This window comes from Vanellus vanellus (genome assembly GCF_965231255.1).
Source record: "Vanellus vanellus genome assembly, chromosome: Z".
Taxonomy (NCBI): Eukaryota; Metazoa; Chordata; class Aves; order Charadriiformes; family Charadriidae; genus Vanellus; species Vanellus vanellus.
The window spans coordinates 30,618,356-30,635,258 of NC_138908.1; the positions used below are offsets into that span (position 1 = coordinate 30,618,356).

The 16,903-nt window shown below is 37.2% G+C and overlaps 1 protein-coding gene across 1 annotated transcript in view; it reads right to left on the reverse strand.

Moving 5' to 3' along the window:
* Nucleotides 1-631: 631 nt before the first annotated feature.
* ADAMTS19 (ADAM metallopeptidase with thrombospondin type 1 motif 19) overlaps nucleotides 632-16,903 on the reverse strand; it is a gene marked incomplete at both ends in the record, with an annotated part of 149,614 nt that continues 133,342 nt past the window's right edge. Inside the window, 2 exons of the mRNA XM_082497411.1 lie at nucleotides 632-783; nucleotides 4,281-4,458. Of these exons, the coding sequence (XP_082353537.1) occupies nucleotides 632-783; nucleotides 4,281-4,458 (330 nt within the window). The remainder of the gene's footprint in view (nucleotides 784-4,280; nucleotides 4,459-16,903) is intronic.

Below are 16,903 nucleotides of genomic sequence, written 5' to 3' on the forward strand. Positions count from 1 at the left end.
GTTCAAGTATGTGTCCATGAGAATGATCAAAATCCCTACTTAGCTACTTTAACTTTCTTGTTTATAATATAAGTTACAGTAGATTATCCCCTTCAGTATGTTTCTAAATCAAATGAACTAATTTCACAATACATTCTGTAATAACCTGTTCAATAATGTTAGCTTACTCACCTCAACATCTGTTGCAAAATACACAAGATCATTCTGACTCTGAATGCCAAAAATATAATAAAATTAAAAAGGGCTTTATTTCCATATACAACAAAACTATTCAGCTAACTTAAAATAAACTCAAGATAACATGACTTTTTTTTGGCAACAGAGTGACGACCCTACTGAAAATAAACATTTAAAATACTAGTTACTATTTTTAAAAATTCTGATAAATGTATCCAAAATTGTTCATATAAAAATTAATTATGAAAATGTCAGAGGATAAAACAAGTTGGCTGTCTAACCAAAACAATTAAGGATGTCTGGTAGGCAAAAATAAATTAATTTGATTAAATTATATGTAATCTGATAATATTTGGTCTGAAGAAGCGTGCGTGTGTGTGTGTGTACGTGTGTGTGTGTTCATAAATAATAAGATTGCAAAGAGCTGAGAGCCAGCCAGCCAGCCTGACAGAGGTCAACTCTTTTGTTGCATTTTTTGCGCATAAAAGTCCCTGCACGTCTCACAGCACCGCTGATACCACCTCATGTCTTGACAGAGGTTCTTCTCTCTTATCACCCTGCAGTACACAGGCCACTGGTCTCCCAGGCACTTGAATGTTAAAGCAGCTGTGAAACAACAGCAACAACAAAATCAAATATACAAAATATACATTACTGTCACATTTATTAGTGAAGAATCAGGAAGAAAAGGTGGTAAGGACACCAGAAGTGTATCTGGGGAAGGGAAAGGAGAATAGATCACAGAATCATAGAACGGTTTAGTTGGAAGGGACCTTAAAGATCATGTAGTCCCAACCCCCCTATGGGCAGGGACACGTCCCACTAGGCCAGGTTGCCCAAAGCCACATCCAACCTGGCCTTGAACACCTCCAGGGACGGGGCAGCCACAGCTTCCCTGGGCAACCTGTCCCAGTGCCTCACCACCCTCAGAGTGAAAAATGTCTCCCTAATATCTAATCTAAATCTGCCCTCTTTCAATTTAAAACCATTACCCCTCGTCCCACCGCTAAACTCCCTGGCAAAGAGTCCCTCCCCATCTTTCCTGTAGGCCCCCTTTAGGTACTGGCAGGCTGCTATAAGGTCTCCCTGGAGCCTTCTCTTCTCCAGGCTGAACAACCCCAGCTCTCTCAGCCTGTCTTCAGAGCAGAGGTCATCCAGCCCTCTGTAGATACTCAACAATAGAAAGAAAAAAAATTCTCCTGCTGTCAATATTTTCAACATCAAATTTTTTTAAGGCCAGCTTAATTTATAAACTGGATTAAGTTGCATTGAAACTAACTGGTTTCATGTCATGCAGCTGTCTCCTCATGAGAGAGTGAAGCCCGTCTTTGTGCCCTGTACAGAGGCAACCTGGAGCAGGGACCACGGCTATGTGGGGGCTGCAGAGCCAGCTCCAGCAAAGCCACACGAAGCAGCAGCTCCAGCTGAAACCACCCTCAGTCCGAGACAGAAGTTGCCACTGGAAAAACAGGAAGCCTCAGGTTGAATAAAACCAAAATGGAGTTCTCAATGACACCTCTAAGGGGATTTTATTTTTTTTAATCAGAGGCAGGTAGGGAAATGTAGGACTAAAGCATGGAGACTGCTGCTGGTTTCTGATTCAGCTTTTGCTCAAGAAAACAAGACTTTGTGTGGTGTTGTCAATGAATGGAAATCGAACAAAACTACATGATGTCTTACATCATCTTTCTTTGTAAGTGAAATAATCTACTAGACCTTTCGTTTTGTCTGGCTTCTTTGTTCAAAGGAACAAAGATACATTGTCCTGCTCTTATTAGGTTTAAGGACAGTTAGCAAGTCCTACAGAACATTTCATAATGCAAATCCATTTTATCTAGAAAAATGAAACTTACAGTATGGAATCAATGACAGTTGATACACTTGTCCAGGCCCAACTGCATTAATTTTGTGCTTCTCAGACGTACAAATACTGTACATTTCTTCTCTCTTAATCTTCTCTCCTCTCCAAGTATATTCAAAATGCGGGTTTTTTAAAATTTTCTCCCAGTACAGTGGTCTGACTGTATCACCCTCTTTCAAATCACTCCAATGGGTCTTCCCTACTCCATGTCAAAGTCAGGCTATTAATCCTTACCTTCACATTGTCCATATCTTATCTTCACCCAGTTATTCAGGTTGCTCTATTAGTAGCCTGTTGCTGCTTTCTAACTGTGGGAATTCCTGACTACCAAATTCTTCCTCAGAAACCTTTTAAAATGAAAAGGACATCTCACTAGCCTGAAAAGCCACTGTTTGGTTTACTCTACCTCCTCCCACGGCTGTTGTAATTATTTGGTTCTCTCTAGCAGTCATAAAGATTCAGATGCAGAAGCCTGACTTCTGTTGTGTGCCTGTTCTATAAAACAGGCATATTCTTCATGTGTGTTGTCTCTTTTCTTGTGAAGCCATCTGTTAACCCACCCACCTGTTTTGCTTATGAAAACCTCTTACCGTGCTTGCGATAAAAGGACCCTGGTACCAAATTGGGGTCTTTGCACATTCAGTTATTCAAGCTGTAGTGCATACATCAAATTAATATTGGAAAATAGGAAAAATAGGGCACAAGAAACAGTCATCATCCAAAAATCATCATAAACACTAAACTGAAAATAAACCAGTCAATCTCACAGAAGAATTGAGTTACTCTCCTTTTTTAATACAAGAGAAAGAGAAACTGAGAGTATATTTATAAAAGAGTAGAGATGGTGCAATCCACATCAGCTTCCACTAGTCGTACCCCAAATCCAGGGGATCTATACTGCTTAATAGGAATGGGACTGGAGGCCAAAATGGTCAATATAATCAAGAGAAGCATTGCATTATGTATTTGGGAGACGTTAATGTTTCTACTAGACTGGATTCTGACTCCTGCTGGATGAGATTGATCTATAGATTACAAACATCAGTGTTACATAATCCATTCTATGAGGACAACACAGCCCAATCTTTTTTTGTGCACTTCACATTAAGTCAAATTTTAATGAATCTGACACTGTATTTTTTCCTGTGAAACTGTGATTCAGTTTATTCTGTGGCACAAAGCTGCTTATACCTCACCAGAGGGAGAGCATCAGTGATGGAGTGATGGTCTCTTGCTTCTGAGAGATCAGCTGAACAAAGAAAGATAAAGTATGAAGGGCGACCTTACAATGAAATAGCAGAGGAGAGGGCCATAAGCAACAGCTGCCATCTCATCCAGCAAACTGAAACAATGACTACTGCACAAGAATGTTTAGGGGTTAAAAACTTCAAAGAGAAATACCCGTCACTGACTTAAAGGAAGGATTACACACAGCCTGAAATGTTAGACTTGCTTTCCATGCAGGAGTAATCTATTTGACAGGAGGGTTTATCTTAACAAGGGCTCTGGAAAATCATCTGGAAAGGGTATGCTGTCTTACAGCAACCCTTTGAATATTCCCCGGTCATGCTAAAGAAGCAGATGAATTATTTGGGGAGCTATAAGTAAGACCATCATCAATAGCCTACTAGGCATTAACAATTAACGGCATTAACAGTTCTGTAGTTATGCAGTAACATAATTTCTTTAAGACCAATAGAGACCTGAGTTCCTCCAGGGACAGCAAATGTCTTCATGTTAATAATTTTTCTTCATGTGTCCTAAACCATCAGGCACAGATTGTAGACATTTGAACTAAATACAAGTGGAAAGAGCTATTTGTATTTGAGGAACAAATAAGAGCTTCCTTGATCTCACAAATATAATGAGAACACAGTCTGCAGAGGTTTTAAAGAGAAAACAAGGTATTTTCTTACTTTAGAAATGTTTGATAAAATATGTATAAACATATATGTTTATAATTTCTCTAATAAAAACATATTGTCATGTCAGATGTTTTGTGTTCGCATACCATGCAGTCCCATAATATGGTCCTTCCTTGGATAACAAAACCTTTCACCATTGTGAGGTACGGTCTCTGATCTACACACTGGAAAACCGAGGCAGACACATGAGTCTCCGTATACAATTTACACCTCCTAAGTCCTAGCCCTCTGTTTTTAAACTGGGATCAACACTACTCTATGGAGAGAAAGAACTAAACAGAGATTTCCAGCGGGAACGTGTCATTTTGACTGCTTACCTAACCTGGGTGATGTTATGGTGTTAACGTTAATTTTCTCATTGCAGGGGTGGAGATGACATGGTCTGTAGGCTGCAGGCTTTTCTGAGGAAAAGCATTCATTGCCATGCCTTCCTGTGATCTTGTGCATGCACTGGATGACTCGGGACTGCATCCCTTTGCCACAGGTGACGGAGCACTGGAACACATAGAAGAGACGCATTCATTGGAAAGGTATTTTTGCCAGTACACACGAAGGTGAAACGCCAGTCGAGGTGAAGTGAGTGGCTGCTCCTTCAATTGTCAGCATTCCAAGATTTCTGCCTTCCATTCCATTAGCTGAATGAAAATCAGTTAAAAAGGCACAAATAGATTTGCAGTATTTACTGAAGGACTGATTCCAGCATTCTGTTGCTTTCAAGGTCCATTTTGTAGAGCCTGTGATGAAACTGAAATGCAGAAATGTGCCTGAAGGGAGCAGGGGCTGTTCCCCTGTATCTACATCCTAATTTACTCTTATTAGAGGTGAGGGGGTGATGGAACAAAAGAAAATGCTTACAGACACTGACAGAGAGAAGCATTTTAAATTAAGTCATTGCTCCTACCAGTGCAAAAATCCTCCTTCTACTGACCAGAGTGTATGCCTCTCTCTTTGCACCACGTCTTCATGTTTTCATGTGTGTCACACAAATGAAACGCGCATCGTGAGACACACTGCCTGACCTTCCCATCTTGTTGCCACAGCGAATGAGGTCAGAAAATAAAACAGCTGAGCACTGTAACATTCTACTTATATCACAGTAATATATTAAGATGAAAACTTGGGCAGTGCTGTACAGATGCATACAAAACCTATTCCAAACCAACAAAATGCATCTCTTCCCCATTTGCTGACTTTTTGTGAACAAAATTTCACAGGGCGTGAATTATTTTTGTGTCCATTGACATATGCTTTAACTACAAATTAATTAAAAAAATACGTATTGCAATTTCCACCTATCTGCTAATGGTTTTGACTCAAGTACCCACAAATTTCATTGAGTTTGGGGGAAATTTACTGTAGGGGACATATTCAAATATTAATCCATTTCTTGCAATGAGTGATACGAGCACTGGCTGAAAATTTATGCTGCTACCATCCTGAAAATATTTTTCTTCTAAAAAATCTTAATTACGTAAATATTCAGAACACATTTCCTTCAAGAAGCAGCTGAAAAAATAGTGACATGAGAGAGAAAGACAAGGAGAGGGTGCTACAACAAAAGAGGTTTCCCAACCATCCTGTCTCAATATGGAGATGGAGAAGTATAGTTTTCTGCAAAGCGAGAACACATTTTGAGTGTAGGAAACACTAAAGGGGTTCTTACGCTTTAGTTTTGTTATCTAGGTGCTTTTGAGTGACATTTTAAACACGGTTACTTGGAGGAAAGATTTACACATGCCAAAAGGGCAACAGAGGGCTTGCACCCAATGAATAGGGGTAAGAATCATGTCTTTTGGACTCCTGAGACTCCGAGAGACTAGGATGTACACTTGAAGGGTGTTTTCACAAGGGACTGAACAAGGTCCAAAGCACACTTCAACTTGCAACTACATGAAATCAACCACTGGCATTCTATAGAGGCAGCAAATGTACTTGACTCTGCTTCTGTTCTTAGTGATGTATATCAGCAGTAACTCCATAAAGTCAATGAGGAACTGTAATTTCTTGCAAAGTTTATCAGATACAGCCTGCATGAGCCAAGGCATGCAAAGACATTCAATTATGAACACATAATTTTCTATCCAATAGCAACCACAGCTTAACAAATGAACCAAAATGATGTTTACAGGAGGGAATACAGCTAGTACTGAAGTCTTTTCAAAATAGAAGTCTGTCATCAACTTTGAATTTTGTATACTGCTTTCAAATTGCATGAGAAAAAGCCTCTCAACAGAACTCCTTTTCCTGAATTCTCTGCCTTTTCCCTGTGCAGCTAAAAATAATCTGGCTTCTTATAATGGCCAACATCATGCACACAGTAAACATGTATAATCAGACGTACATACCCAAATTTAATCACCAACAGCACCCAGAACATCAATCTTAATCTTGCCAAAATTCCAGCCACTTCTTGGATTCCTCTCTCCATAATTTCAGAGAGGTTTATCTTTAGAATATTTTAATGGAATAGCAAGTGAGACAACTGAATAGCAAAATTAAAAAAAAAAAAAAAAAGAACAACACAAAAAAACCCCAAAACCTAAGAATGAAGGAAAGAGGAATGTAATATGATGAAGATAATAAGATGAAGATAATCTTTAACGATTATCCCATCGATCTTAATTTAGAGTAATTTTGCACATAGTATTGTCTTTGTTTCCTTCAGTAAAACACGTACATGTTTATTAACCAAAGCTAGAGTATGTGTGAACTTGTAGCTCAGCTACAAAGAAGGTGGACAGGCGGTGATAAGATCACCTAAAAATAATTTATCTGCCCTTAACCTCTGTTTTTCCTAAAACGAGTAGGTGTAACCTAGATATCTGGAGTACTGGAAGGGAGAATGGGATTTGAAAACACTGAACTTCCACTGACAAAATGGGCTCCAATGGTTTATCTGCTAATTCATAATGTATGCATTCATGTATGCAGGTGCCTTTGTGGCGAGCACTTTGGCAGCGGTCACATCTTCTCTATATCAAATGAGCTCTGGCCTGAAAGCTTCTCGTGACTGCAACAGAGACAATACACAACAAGCTCGCTCTCTCTCTTGCCTAATCAGTGTTTAGGCCCTGAGTTTCTATGCAGAATCTAGAAATATTTTGGCATTAAAGTCTTAATTGGTGATTTAGCATCCCTTTAATGACTGAGCTGCTATTGGCCTTTGTGAGGTATTTCAAAGAGCATTATGAAGCATTACAATGTAGTTTTCTATCCAAAGATGTATACAACTTGAAAACAAGTAATTTTAGTCTTGCATGACCTACTTATTAACATCCTAACTTTAGAGGAAGAAACTGACGCTAAGGGATGATAAAATGTCTCAGTTCATATAGGAAATATGTGGCAAAGCAGGAAAAAGAAAATTTCCTTCTGTTTTATCTTCTTTTCACGGCAATGTACTGATTTTTAACTTTGTATTTATTCTTATTTTATAAAACTAAAAACTTTTTAAAAGTATTGAATGATGTTTGGAGAAAACTGTGAAGAAGCGGGTCTACCACATTGATTTACAATCCAAAACTTTCAAAGCCAACCTGATCAGTTTACAAGTAAAGACAGTTTTTTTCCAGACTCGTAGTGTTTTAAAGTCAACCAGGGATCTGATAGTCAAGCTGTGCTCTTCCCTGTTCACACATCATCATCAGTAGGGGTGTCTGACTTCAGAATTAAGAATTCTACTGATTGGGAGCCAGAAAAAAATAATATCACTTTACCATATCTGTATTACCTCACATTCAAAGTAGTATGAAATAGAGCATTTAATAGCAAAATTTACTCATGGAGCAGATCCACCCAAGGCAAAAGAAGTATTTTTAGTTATTTTAAAAGCACTTGAAAAGAAAGCGAAAAATTTCAGACAACCCATCGCATTTGCACAAAATTAGGGAAAACACACTTCAGGTACGGCCTTGAGGAGTGCATTTGCTAGCTACACAGAAAAACACAGATTTCTGTCTGTCTCCACGAAGTGGTCTTAAACCTGAATTTGTGCTGCATGCACACCAGACAACTGCTGGTATAATTGAGAGCAGCCACTGAATATTAGAGGATAAAAGGCATCCATGATATTTTTCTTTTTCACTCTGCAAATGTATGGACTTGGTCCAATTTCACTAGGAGACACCTCAGCTTCTGCAAACCAGCTACAGGCCACTCAGACCAACAGCTCTGACCCTCATTTTGATACTCATTTTACTGCATATGCATCTGTTACATTCTAGCTCAAACAGACTCTTCCAAAACTGTCTCCTAAGCTTGCTTCACTTTTTGGTTTTCACTTACTGAAAATATTCAACCTGAGGCAAATACCTCTCACTAGATGTGCAGGTGTCACATTTTAGGTAGCACTTGTGGTATGTAGCTAAAGCTGCATAGCTTCCATATACTCCTAGAATTTCCATGTTAAAACTGTAACAAAACTTTCAACTTACAGGAAACAAAAAAATACTTTAACTTTTACATATCAAGCAGTGAGTTTAATCAGAAAGAAATCTATCTGTCAAAACTGATTGTATTTTCCATGGTTTTATGTATAAATACACATAAAATAATATAGAGCTTATGTATATAAAATCTACAGAAAATGCCCACTCCAAACCAATCTGTAGTAACTTGCATCAATTCAGCAACTCTCAGATTAATTTCAACCCATAGCTTTCATTACTACTGAATGCAGAATACTTTTCTACAGCTCTTCTTTCCACCCCCTCCACCTCTTAAATGTCACTCTTGCACACGCGTTACTTTATTTTTGTGGTGGTTAATTATATTTTACTTCTAACTGTTCAGATGACCTACACTTTAAGGCCATGCAGCTGATTAGCAAAAATTCCCGTAGGACAACTGTGTTTGTAGGTTTAGACTAAATGTTCTAATATGCAGCCAGAGGTTTTTTATGTGGCTGTTAATCTGTGCATTTTGGACACAGTCCTAAAGGTACTGTAAAACCATTCAAGCAGCAAGACATGTAAAACATTCCTGTTAAAGATTAAAAAAAAAAAAAAATTCCTGGATAAATATATTTAACAGCTATTTTTTTGAAAGTTTTTCTTTCTTTCAAATAAAATCTACCCACCCTGTTTGAATTTTGTCCTACTTTTGAACTTCTTTTAGACATAATTTCAAGGACAGAAACCTAGGCGTTAAATACAACAATCCTTACACTTGGCACGCACACCCGTTACCCAAGATTCCTTCTTTCTGTTCCCTGCCAAAGATATATATTCTAGGAGAGAATACATATTCCCAAGGCCAACAGCTGAGGAAGGTGCTGTAATGCCTTAGCTGCATCCAGCTGGCCTTCATAAGAAGTAGGAATTCCTAAATTAAGGGAAAAATTGTCACTGGCAGACAGTAATGGTCAAAATGCATCTTTCTGCCAACACAACAGGCAATCACTGCAGAGGCTGATACAATCGACAATGAAAATCCCAACCTGTGATAATATTAACAGAATTGACTTGGACAATTTATTTTCAAGAATAAACGGATTGTTCAATAAAAAATTTTTACAAGTCGAAGTAGCATTCAAAGCGGAGAGCGACGTGCTCATAAGGAAAGTCAGTGATGAGTTCCATTGGAAATTATTAGCAGAGCATTCCTAATCATTTATGTATAGGTTCATCAGTTCCAGCATTTAAGTGATTTCAACCTTTTCATAAAGTGAGTGTGAAACAAGGATATCAAGCAATCAGACTTTAGCGACAGCATTCATATTTACTTACATGCTTGCAATCTTTTCCTGTATCTTGTATTTTTATGAAGTTTGCTTTTGAAGGCAGGTAGTAAAGTGGTGCATTTATTTTCAAGAAAGACTATACTGAGTTTAGCAATATTTGTAAAGGTTACTAAATAAAGCAAATAATCTGCAGTTTATTTAAGCACCTTTTTTTTTTTTTTAATAAAGGCATTTGTGAATAGTGTAACTAATACAAAAAGAAGGACTAATGGAGCAAACATAAGATGGAGTCTGAGTTTTCCCATGCATCATTTCCAGGAAGGTCTTTCTGCCTCTCTCATTTCTGACACACCCAACACCTCAGTATGTGAATGCCAAATTTAAAATTCAGAACTTGTGCTAAGTTTAGCTGAAAAAAATCTGCTGTCAGTCTTTCCTAAGTTTAACAAGTTTGAATCGTCCTTATTTATCTTATTTTGCTTTTCTCCTTTTTATTTTTCTTCTTTCACCCCCCTCATTTTTCTTTCTAGCTCTTATTTCTGGAGTAAGAATCAGTACTGGATAACTCCAAAAGAGACAAGTTTTTAAAGTGAGACAGACAGAGCCCCAGATCACCTTGCATAAGTTGGGCTAGAGACAGGGTTCCTATGGAGAAAACCCTTAGCACCTCACCTCAAGAATCTGGACCTTTCTTATTCTTTTTTTTTTTTTTTTTAAAAAACCAACCTTGTTAGCTTCTCAAGTAACAAGTACTTCTTGTTACCAAGTACTTCTTGGTAACAAGAAACAACTGAAAGTTTACCAATAAAATTTGGTTGCGGAAAACCACGTATAATTTGGTGTAATATGATTATTAATGAAACAAAAAAAATCACTTTTTCTAAGACAGTATATAAAAATCTATACTTGAGAATATCATTATTCATTTACTCTAAATCAATAGTGGGGTTTGATAAGCTTCCATCTTAACAGCCGCACTGGACTCAGCTTGAAAGTAGCAAATTCTTTGTCTATATTTGAAACCTGCGTTCAGTTCCCCAGTTTCTTTCTTGGATAAACTAATGAAACACAGTCACCAACTTCATGATTCAAAAATCTTGATTGTCCCAATGAAACTAGTTCTGTTCGGACAGTTGGACTTATTAGTTCATTTAGGAAGCCTGCTTAGAGAAGTACTGGTGGGACGAGGATCTCCTCAAGCTCAGGGAAGACTGATGCCTTAATATATTTTTTACCGGACTAGGCAAGAAACAGGCAGAAGACCCTTGAATTTTGAAGGGAAAATTTCTTGCAAGACTAAAGAGTTTTCTAATATGGCACACAGGATAGATTTGGACCCCTCTGGTCCTCAGAGAAAGAGCAAATGGGAAGGGTATTTTTTTCTGGTGGATTAGTCCACCAGCTTTGTACTGACTTAAAAGCCTTTATTATGAAGATTTTCCTTTCCTCCACAAACAGAAATCTGATTATGATTGCACTATTTAAAAAAAAAAAATACTGAGATGAAAGTTCCTGAAAACTTAAAAGTGAAGACTAAACTTCAGCATTAAGCTGCAAAAATTCCATGTATGTCAACCTGGAATCCTGATCCATAAAAACAATGGACTGCATTACAACATCTCATTTGCCCCCCAAATCAAGCAAGGAATCAGCATTTTTTTCTCGTAATTAATGATCCATTCCAAAGCATGGACAAAAGCTGTAATACCATAACAGATATAGGAAGCCATGGCTCTCTATATGCTCCAGATGTACTTTACTTTCACATCATTTTCAATTTTGTATTTATACTTTCTATATTTAATACAAACCACATTCAAGATTTAAGACCATTTTAAGCATACCTCCACTTGAAAAATCAGTCTTTTATTCTTATTCAGGATCTTAGACACGTTGTTAAATAGTATTTGACATCAGAAGACTGGTGGATTTTAAAAAAAATAAGCTGGTGAATGCTGACACATAATGAGTTACTACATGGCTGCGGCATTCTACAATAAAAAGTGGAGATATTCAGACTTATTAATAATATACAAATATATCCTCAAAGACATTTTTTTAAATTGCTGGGCAAGCCAACTTATCTATAAAAAAAAGAGTTAGGCAATTGGTCCAAAACTCAAGCCAACAGTTTCACCAGCACATTATAATCTCTCTTTTTTGACATAAACGTGCCCAGCAAAATGTGTAGCCCCTGCTTAAGCTTAAATGTGATATACTCTCTAAATTGACTGAAGACCATTACCATTTATAGATCTATAGGGCAGCCATAAAATTATTTCCATGCTTCTCAGTGATGTGAAGACTTAGCTTTTATTTTCCCAGTTCTGTAAATTGTATTCCTCCTTCATGGTTTTTAAAGGCAAGACAGATACAAAGCTGAAACCGCATATTCAACTTAATATTTTTTATAAAATAGATCTGTGATGGTTGTGGTATCCTGAGATGAGGGAAGTGAAAGCAAACTAAATAAGCAACATTTCTTCAGGATCTTTACCCTCCAGCCAAGGAAACAAACAACTCCAGTCAACAGCACTTTTACAGAACTATGGCTTGTTTCCAACATCTTTACAGATATTTTATCAATTCAAAAGATACTAAAGGTTTGCCTAAGGCTGGATGTTATTTTTAAAGTATGTCAGCAAAGAAACCAGAAGGAGACAATAAGTTGTTAGAGCCATACGATAAAACTAGTTGTACAGATGCAACTCGTAACTCTGTAAGAGGATTCACACTTAGCAAATCAGACTCAATATTATACTGCCAACACTTCGTAAAAAATCCTTTTATATGGCATACTGTATATACTACTGCCGTTAGTGCTAAGTGATGAATAAGACATTATATCTCGCACTTTCTTATCTGAGATATAACTGCATGGTATTTAGGCAGGAGATGACTTTCTGTTCATTATAACTATCAAGCTTGCAAATAAGAATATGGAAGCAGTTAGATTTGATGTCATAATTACCTTTATCCTTCCAATGAAATTAGTTGGAGTATGTCATTCTGGACTGATGAAAACAAACTCTTAAAAAGAATTTGAAATATTAGAATTTGAAATATTAGAATTTGAAATCTTAAAAAGAATTTGAATATATCATTTAACGTTAGCATATATCACAATGCTGGCCTGCTGCTCTGTAGAAAACCTTCCAGGGAAAAGCATACCTCATCATCACAAAAATGTAATTAAAGAATTATGGCATTTCTAATGAAAAGACAATTCAAAGATCCCATTAAGGACATAAAGGAAATGTCATAGGAGGGGAAAAAAGCCTTCCAAGAAACCCCTTTCTCTTCAAAATTTCTACTATTTTATCTATATGTCAAAAAGCTGTTCTGTACCACACAAAATTAAGTATTTGACTTTAAATAGCATAATGCTATGTAGCACTCTCCAGTAGTATTACAAGGAAAAGAAAGAGCTCATCCCTAAAAATGAATTTACTTCCATTCACTGTATCTATCAAATTTTAAATCATGAAAATCTGAAGTGATAGCAGGTAACTCAGCTAAATGGATATGAAAGATATTAAAAAAAAAATCACAACAAATTGAGAGTTTATGAGGAAATTGAACCCTAAGGACTTATTTTTTTAGCTGAAATACCATGATCCCATGGTCATTACTTTTGAAATAAAAGCCTTAAATAGAAACAGAGAAAACGAAGTAGAAAAATAACTTACAACTACCCAAAAAAACTTCCACCAGTTAATTTTCTCTTCAAAATGTCTAAACACATTCTTCATTGGAAGAAAATGGATTTCCAGAAAATTATTCTAACTGCTTTATTAGCAGGAAAACCATACTGCAGTGTAACACTTTTATTATGTATGATGAGGTCACAAGCATGACTGTCCTGAGGGACAGTCAGAGGGGCCAGGAGATAGACAGTGTTGACCTAGCTGAGTTGTTGTGATCCTGTAATAAATTTACCAAAGAATGATCATTACTTTTGGGTGAACTCTGTTTTATGTCAACGTTATTGGAAGTTTTTGTGGCAGGATTAGATGAGGGAACTCTAGAGATTCAACATAAATCTATGAACAACAGCCTGGAACAGTACAGATAAAGCAGAAGAGTCAATCTTTCTTACAGTGGTTAAAAACATGCAAAATTGCCTGTAATTCTTTAAAACTGGTAAATGAATAATATAAGTAGCTATTCTGAGACTGTCTTGCCAGTCAGAAAGCAGAGTTTAATTTGAAGCAACTATTTTAAAACAAATTTTCAAGAATTAGTTACTAATGACCTTTTTAAAGCATTTTGAGCTAGTAAATAGTTACAAGATATTAGAGAACAGTAAAAAGTGAGAATCACACAGATTAAAACAAAGTAACAATAAATAAACAACAATAAGTACTTCTGTGACAAAATGGGAAGTTCACAGAAGATCAAGTTTATCACAAGAACAAACACCTGAAGCAGTATTATCTACATTAGCCGCATGAAAGACAGAATAAAAAAAATGCATGAAAAAAAAAAAGTTGTCCAACACACAAAAAATCAACTAGATCCCACAAGAGCAGAAGGATTACATAAATTCTAACAGAACCCAAGTGAACTGGCTAAATGAGTTACATGTTGGCAGATCATAGAGATGCTGAGGAAGACATTTGGAAAGAGAGAGAGATGATCTTAGAGATGGAGATACACCAGGCAAAAAACGCCTACTGGACTAAGTCTCAGCACTGGACTGAGTCATTGAATTTTCTGCACGCATTGACAGCTTTGGAATGGCTTCTCATCTATCAGAGAAAAAATCTAGGCATTTTTAAGAACAGACCAATGAAATGATTTGCCTAATGTGTATCACTAAGCAAAATCAAGAAAGAATATTAAGAAAGAAAACAGAGTAATGAACATTCAGCAAAAACTGAAAAGATAAAAAAAGCATGTGGTCTAAGACGTCAGTGAACCGGTGTTCTCCTCCAAACTGTGGGATGAGCCATGAAAAGTCAGACAAACTGTAGTGTTTTCCACTTTGTATACTGAGATAGGACTCATCAGTTATTTTAAAAGACTGGAGATCCTTCCGTAGAATGGGCTGTACACACACAACATATTCATTTAAGTTAAGTGAAATCCTGAGAATATAAAACCAGAAGTTGCTGCTCTTGCTTGTGTTGCCCTTCCCCTCCCCCCCCCCTTTGCCATCTGATGTTAATTCTAATTCCATTAGCTCCTTTCTTACTTTTGCTGTTATCTGATGTTATTTTTGCACATAAATTCAGCATAGCTTCTTGGGACACTGAAATTCTGATGGTTGGCATACTCCTTATCTTATAAAATTTTATTGACAATAACCTTTTTAGACTGGGCCTGATTGAGGAAGAATTAGTGTCAGCACAAGGACACTGAAGGGATGCTCAGTGTTACTACTTTTCCTCATTCAGAAGAGTACTCTGGGATCCACATTCTCCTAGTTGGGCTATAAAGTTCTGCGTTGTAATGGTTGTGTAGTAGAGTGTTAGCATAAAGATTTCACTGGCAAAGCTACCTGCTGGATTGTGCATCAGCCTTCCAGAAGACTCATTGTTCAAAGATCCCAGCAGCCCTCAAGAAAAATTGGTATGCATTTCTGGGAAAGCACATAGCAAAGTCCTGGGACATTACTTCTCTTCAGCAATTCCCAAGAATGTTTTCCGTTATTTAAATCTATGCTTATATGCACACATATGCATTTGTATATCCCCTGCAGCAGTAATGCCTGGTCTGTCACTATAAGTCTCACAACCAGAAAAGTTTGGGAATTAGCTTGATCTAGACTGCACTGGAATGGCTTGGAAGAAAAGAGCAGTGGCAAAGGAGGTGACGGGAAGCTGCTACTGCTATCTTCTACGACTTCTGCTTTTGTAGCTGCATGACACGTCTCCTGCTAGGAGGCATCTGTTTTGCCTGGTCTTGTTCACTCCAAGAGATCACAACGTCCAAATGTTGAAAGACAGCACTGAGCAAGCCCCAGCACAAGCAAGTGGGTTCCTGCTATCTTCTTTGTAGCAGAAACACTTAACAGTTATTCAAAGGCATCCTACTTTGTACTTCTAGCTCTAATAATTATAGCTAAGAGGGGCTGTTTTTTTTTTTCCCCTAATTTTAGTTTTCTGGTTTCTAATTCAATTTTTTCCCTGGAAGGTGATCCCCATTTCCTTTTTAAAAATCAGATCCAGTATCAAAGTGTAATATTGTAATACTAATGTACATGTACGATTTTCTCTTTGTGAAGATGTTAACCAAATGCCATAATGCTTAACAGTTTAACCAAACTTTTTCCCTGAAACCATAGCTTTGTATTACTCTGCAACATTTCACGGACCCTTTCACCTAGCTGGTCCAAAAAAAGCTATTTCAAGAACTTATACAGGTGACGGTATTTTGTTTGACCAACCCTCTTCTTGTGAAAACATTTCGGCTTAATTGTAGGGAGCGTAAGAAATTAATTTTTAATTTTAAAGAATGCTTTAAAAATATTTTTACCATTCTAGACAGTGAAATTTTTTACCTCATTGCAGAGAGTCAAAGATGATTTTTTAAACGACAAAAAAAAATGTTATAAATAAGCATTTTGGAAATCTGATATATGCAGGTTTTGGATTCCAGATTACCGACTGTGTTCACCACAGCTGAACAGGGCCACTAATGCTAACAGACAATATCAGCACTTTTCAGGCTGCCAAATACCCACACAGTCACTTTTCAGTAAGGCCATAGGAAGAGCAATTTCTTCACACACAGTCATTTGTACGGAAAGAAAGGTGTCAGTCAGATCACAAAGCTCAGTAGATGCCCCATATCTCTGAATCCAGTACACCGCTAAAATACCTGTCACAGCTATCTATCCTTTTGGGCAATGCCAGATTGCCAAATCTGGCAATTCAATAAACAGCTAGACAAGCTGCCAGTACGGAAGGTAAGTACAGAAGCTAAATGGACAGTTATTTGTCAACAAGAGAAAACAGAAAAATAGAGATCATGTGTACAGCATGGATACCCACAGTCTATTTGACTTAAGATAAAATGGGCTACAGCATACAGTGAAAAGTTTTTTTAAAATTCATGCCAACATGACACAGCAATTTCCGCTTCACTAGAAAAAAAAACGTCTGCTGTGATGATATAGACACATCTTTCTCACACCAGCAAGCCAGGCTAATCAATCACGCCTGTCAGTTTTAAGGACCGCCAAACACTGGTAAGGCAAACACCTGCCAGACTGCTTCGCATATAGCTATGGTTTCGGGCTGTAGGTAGAACCAC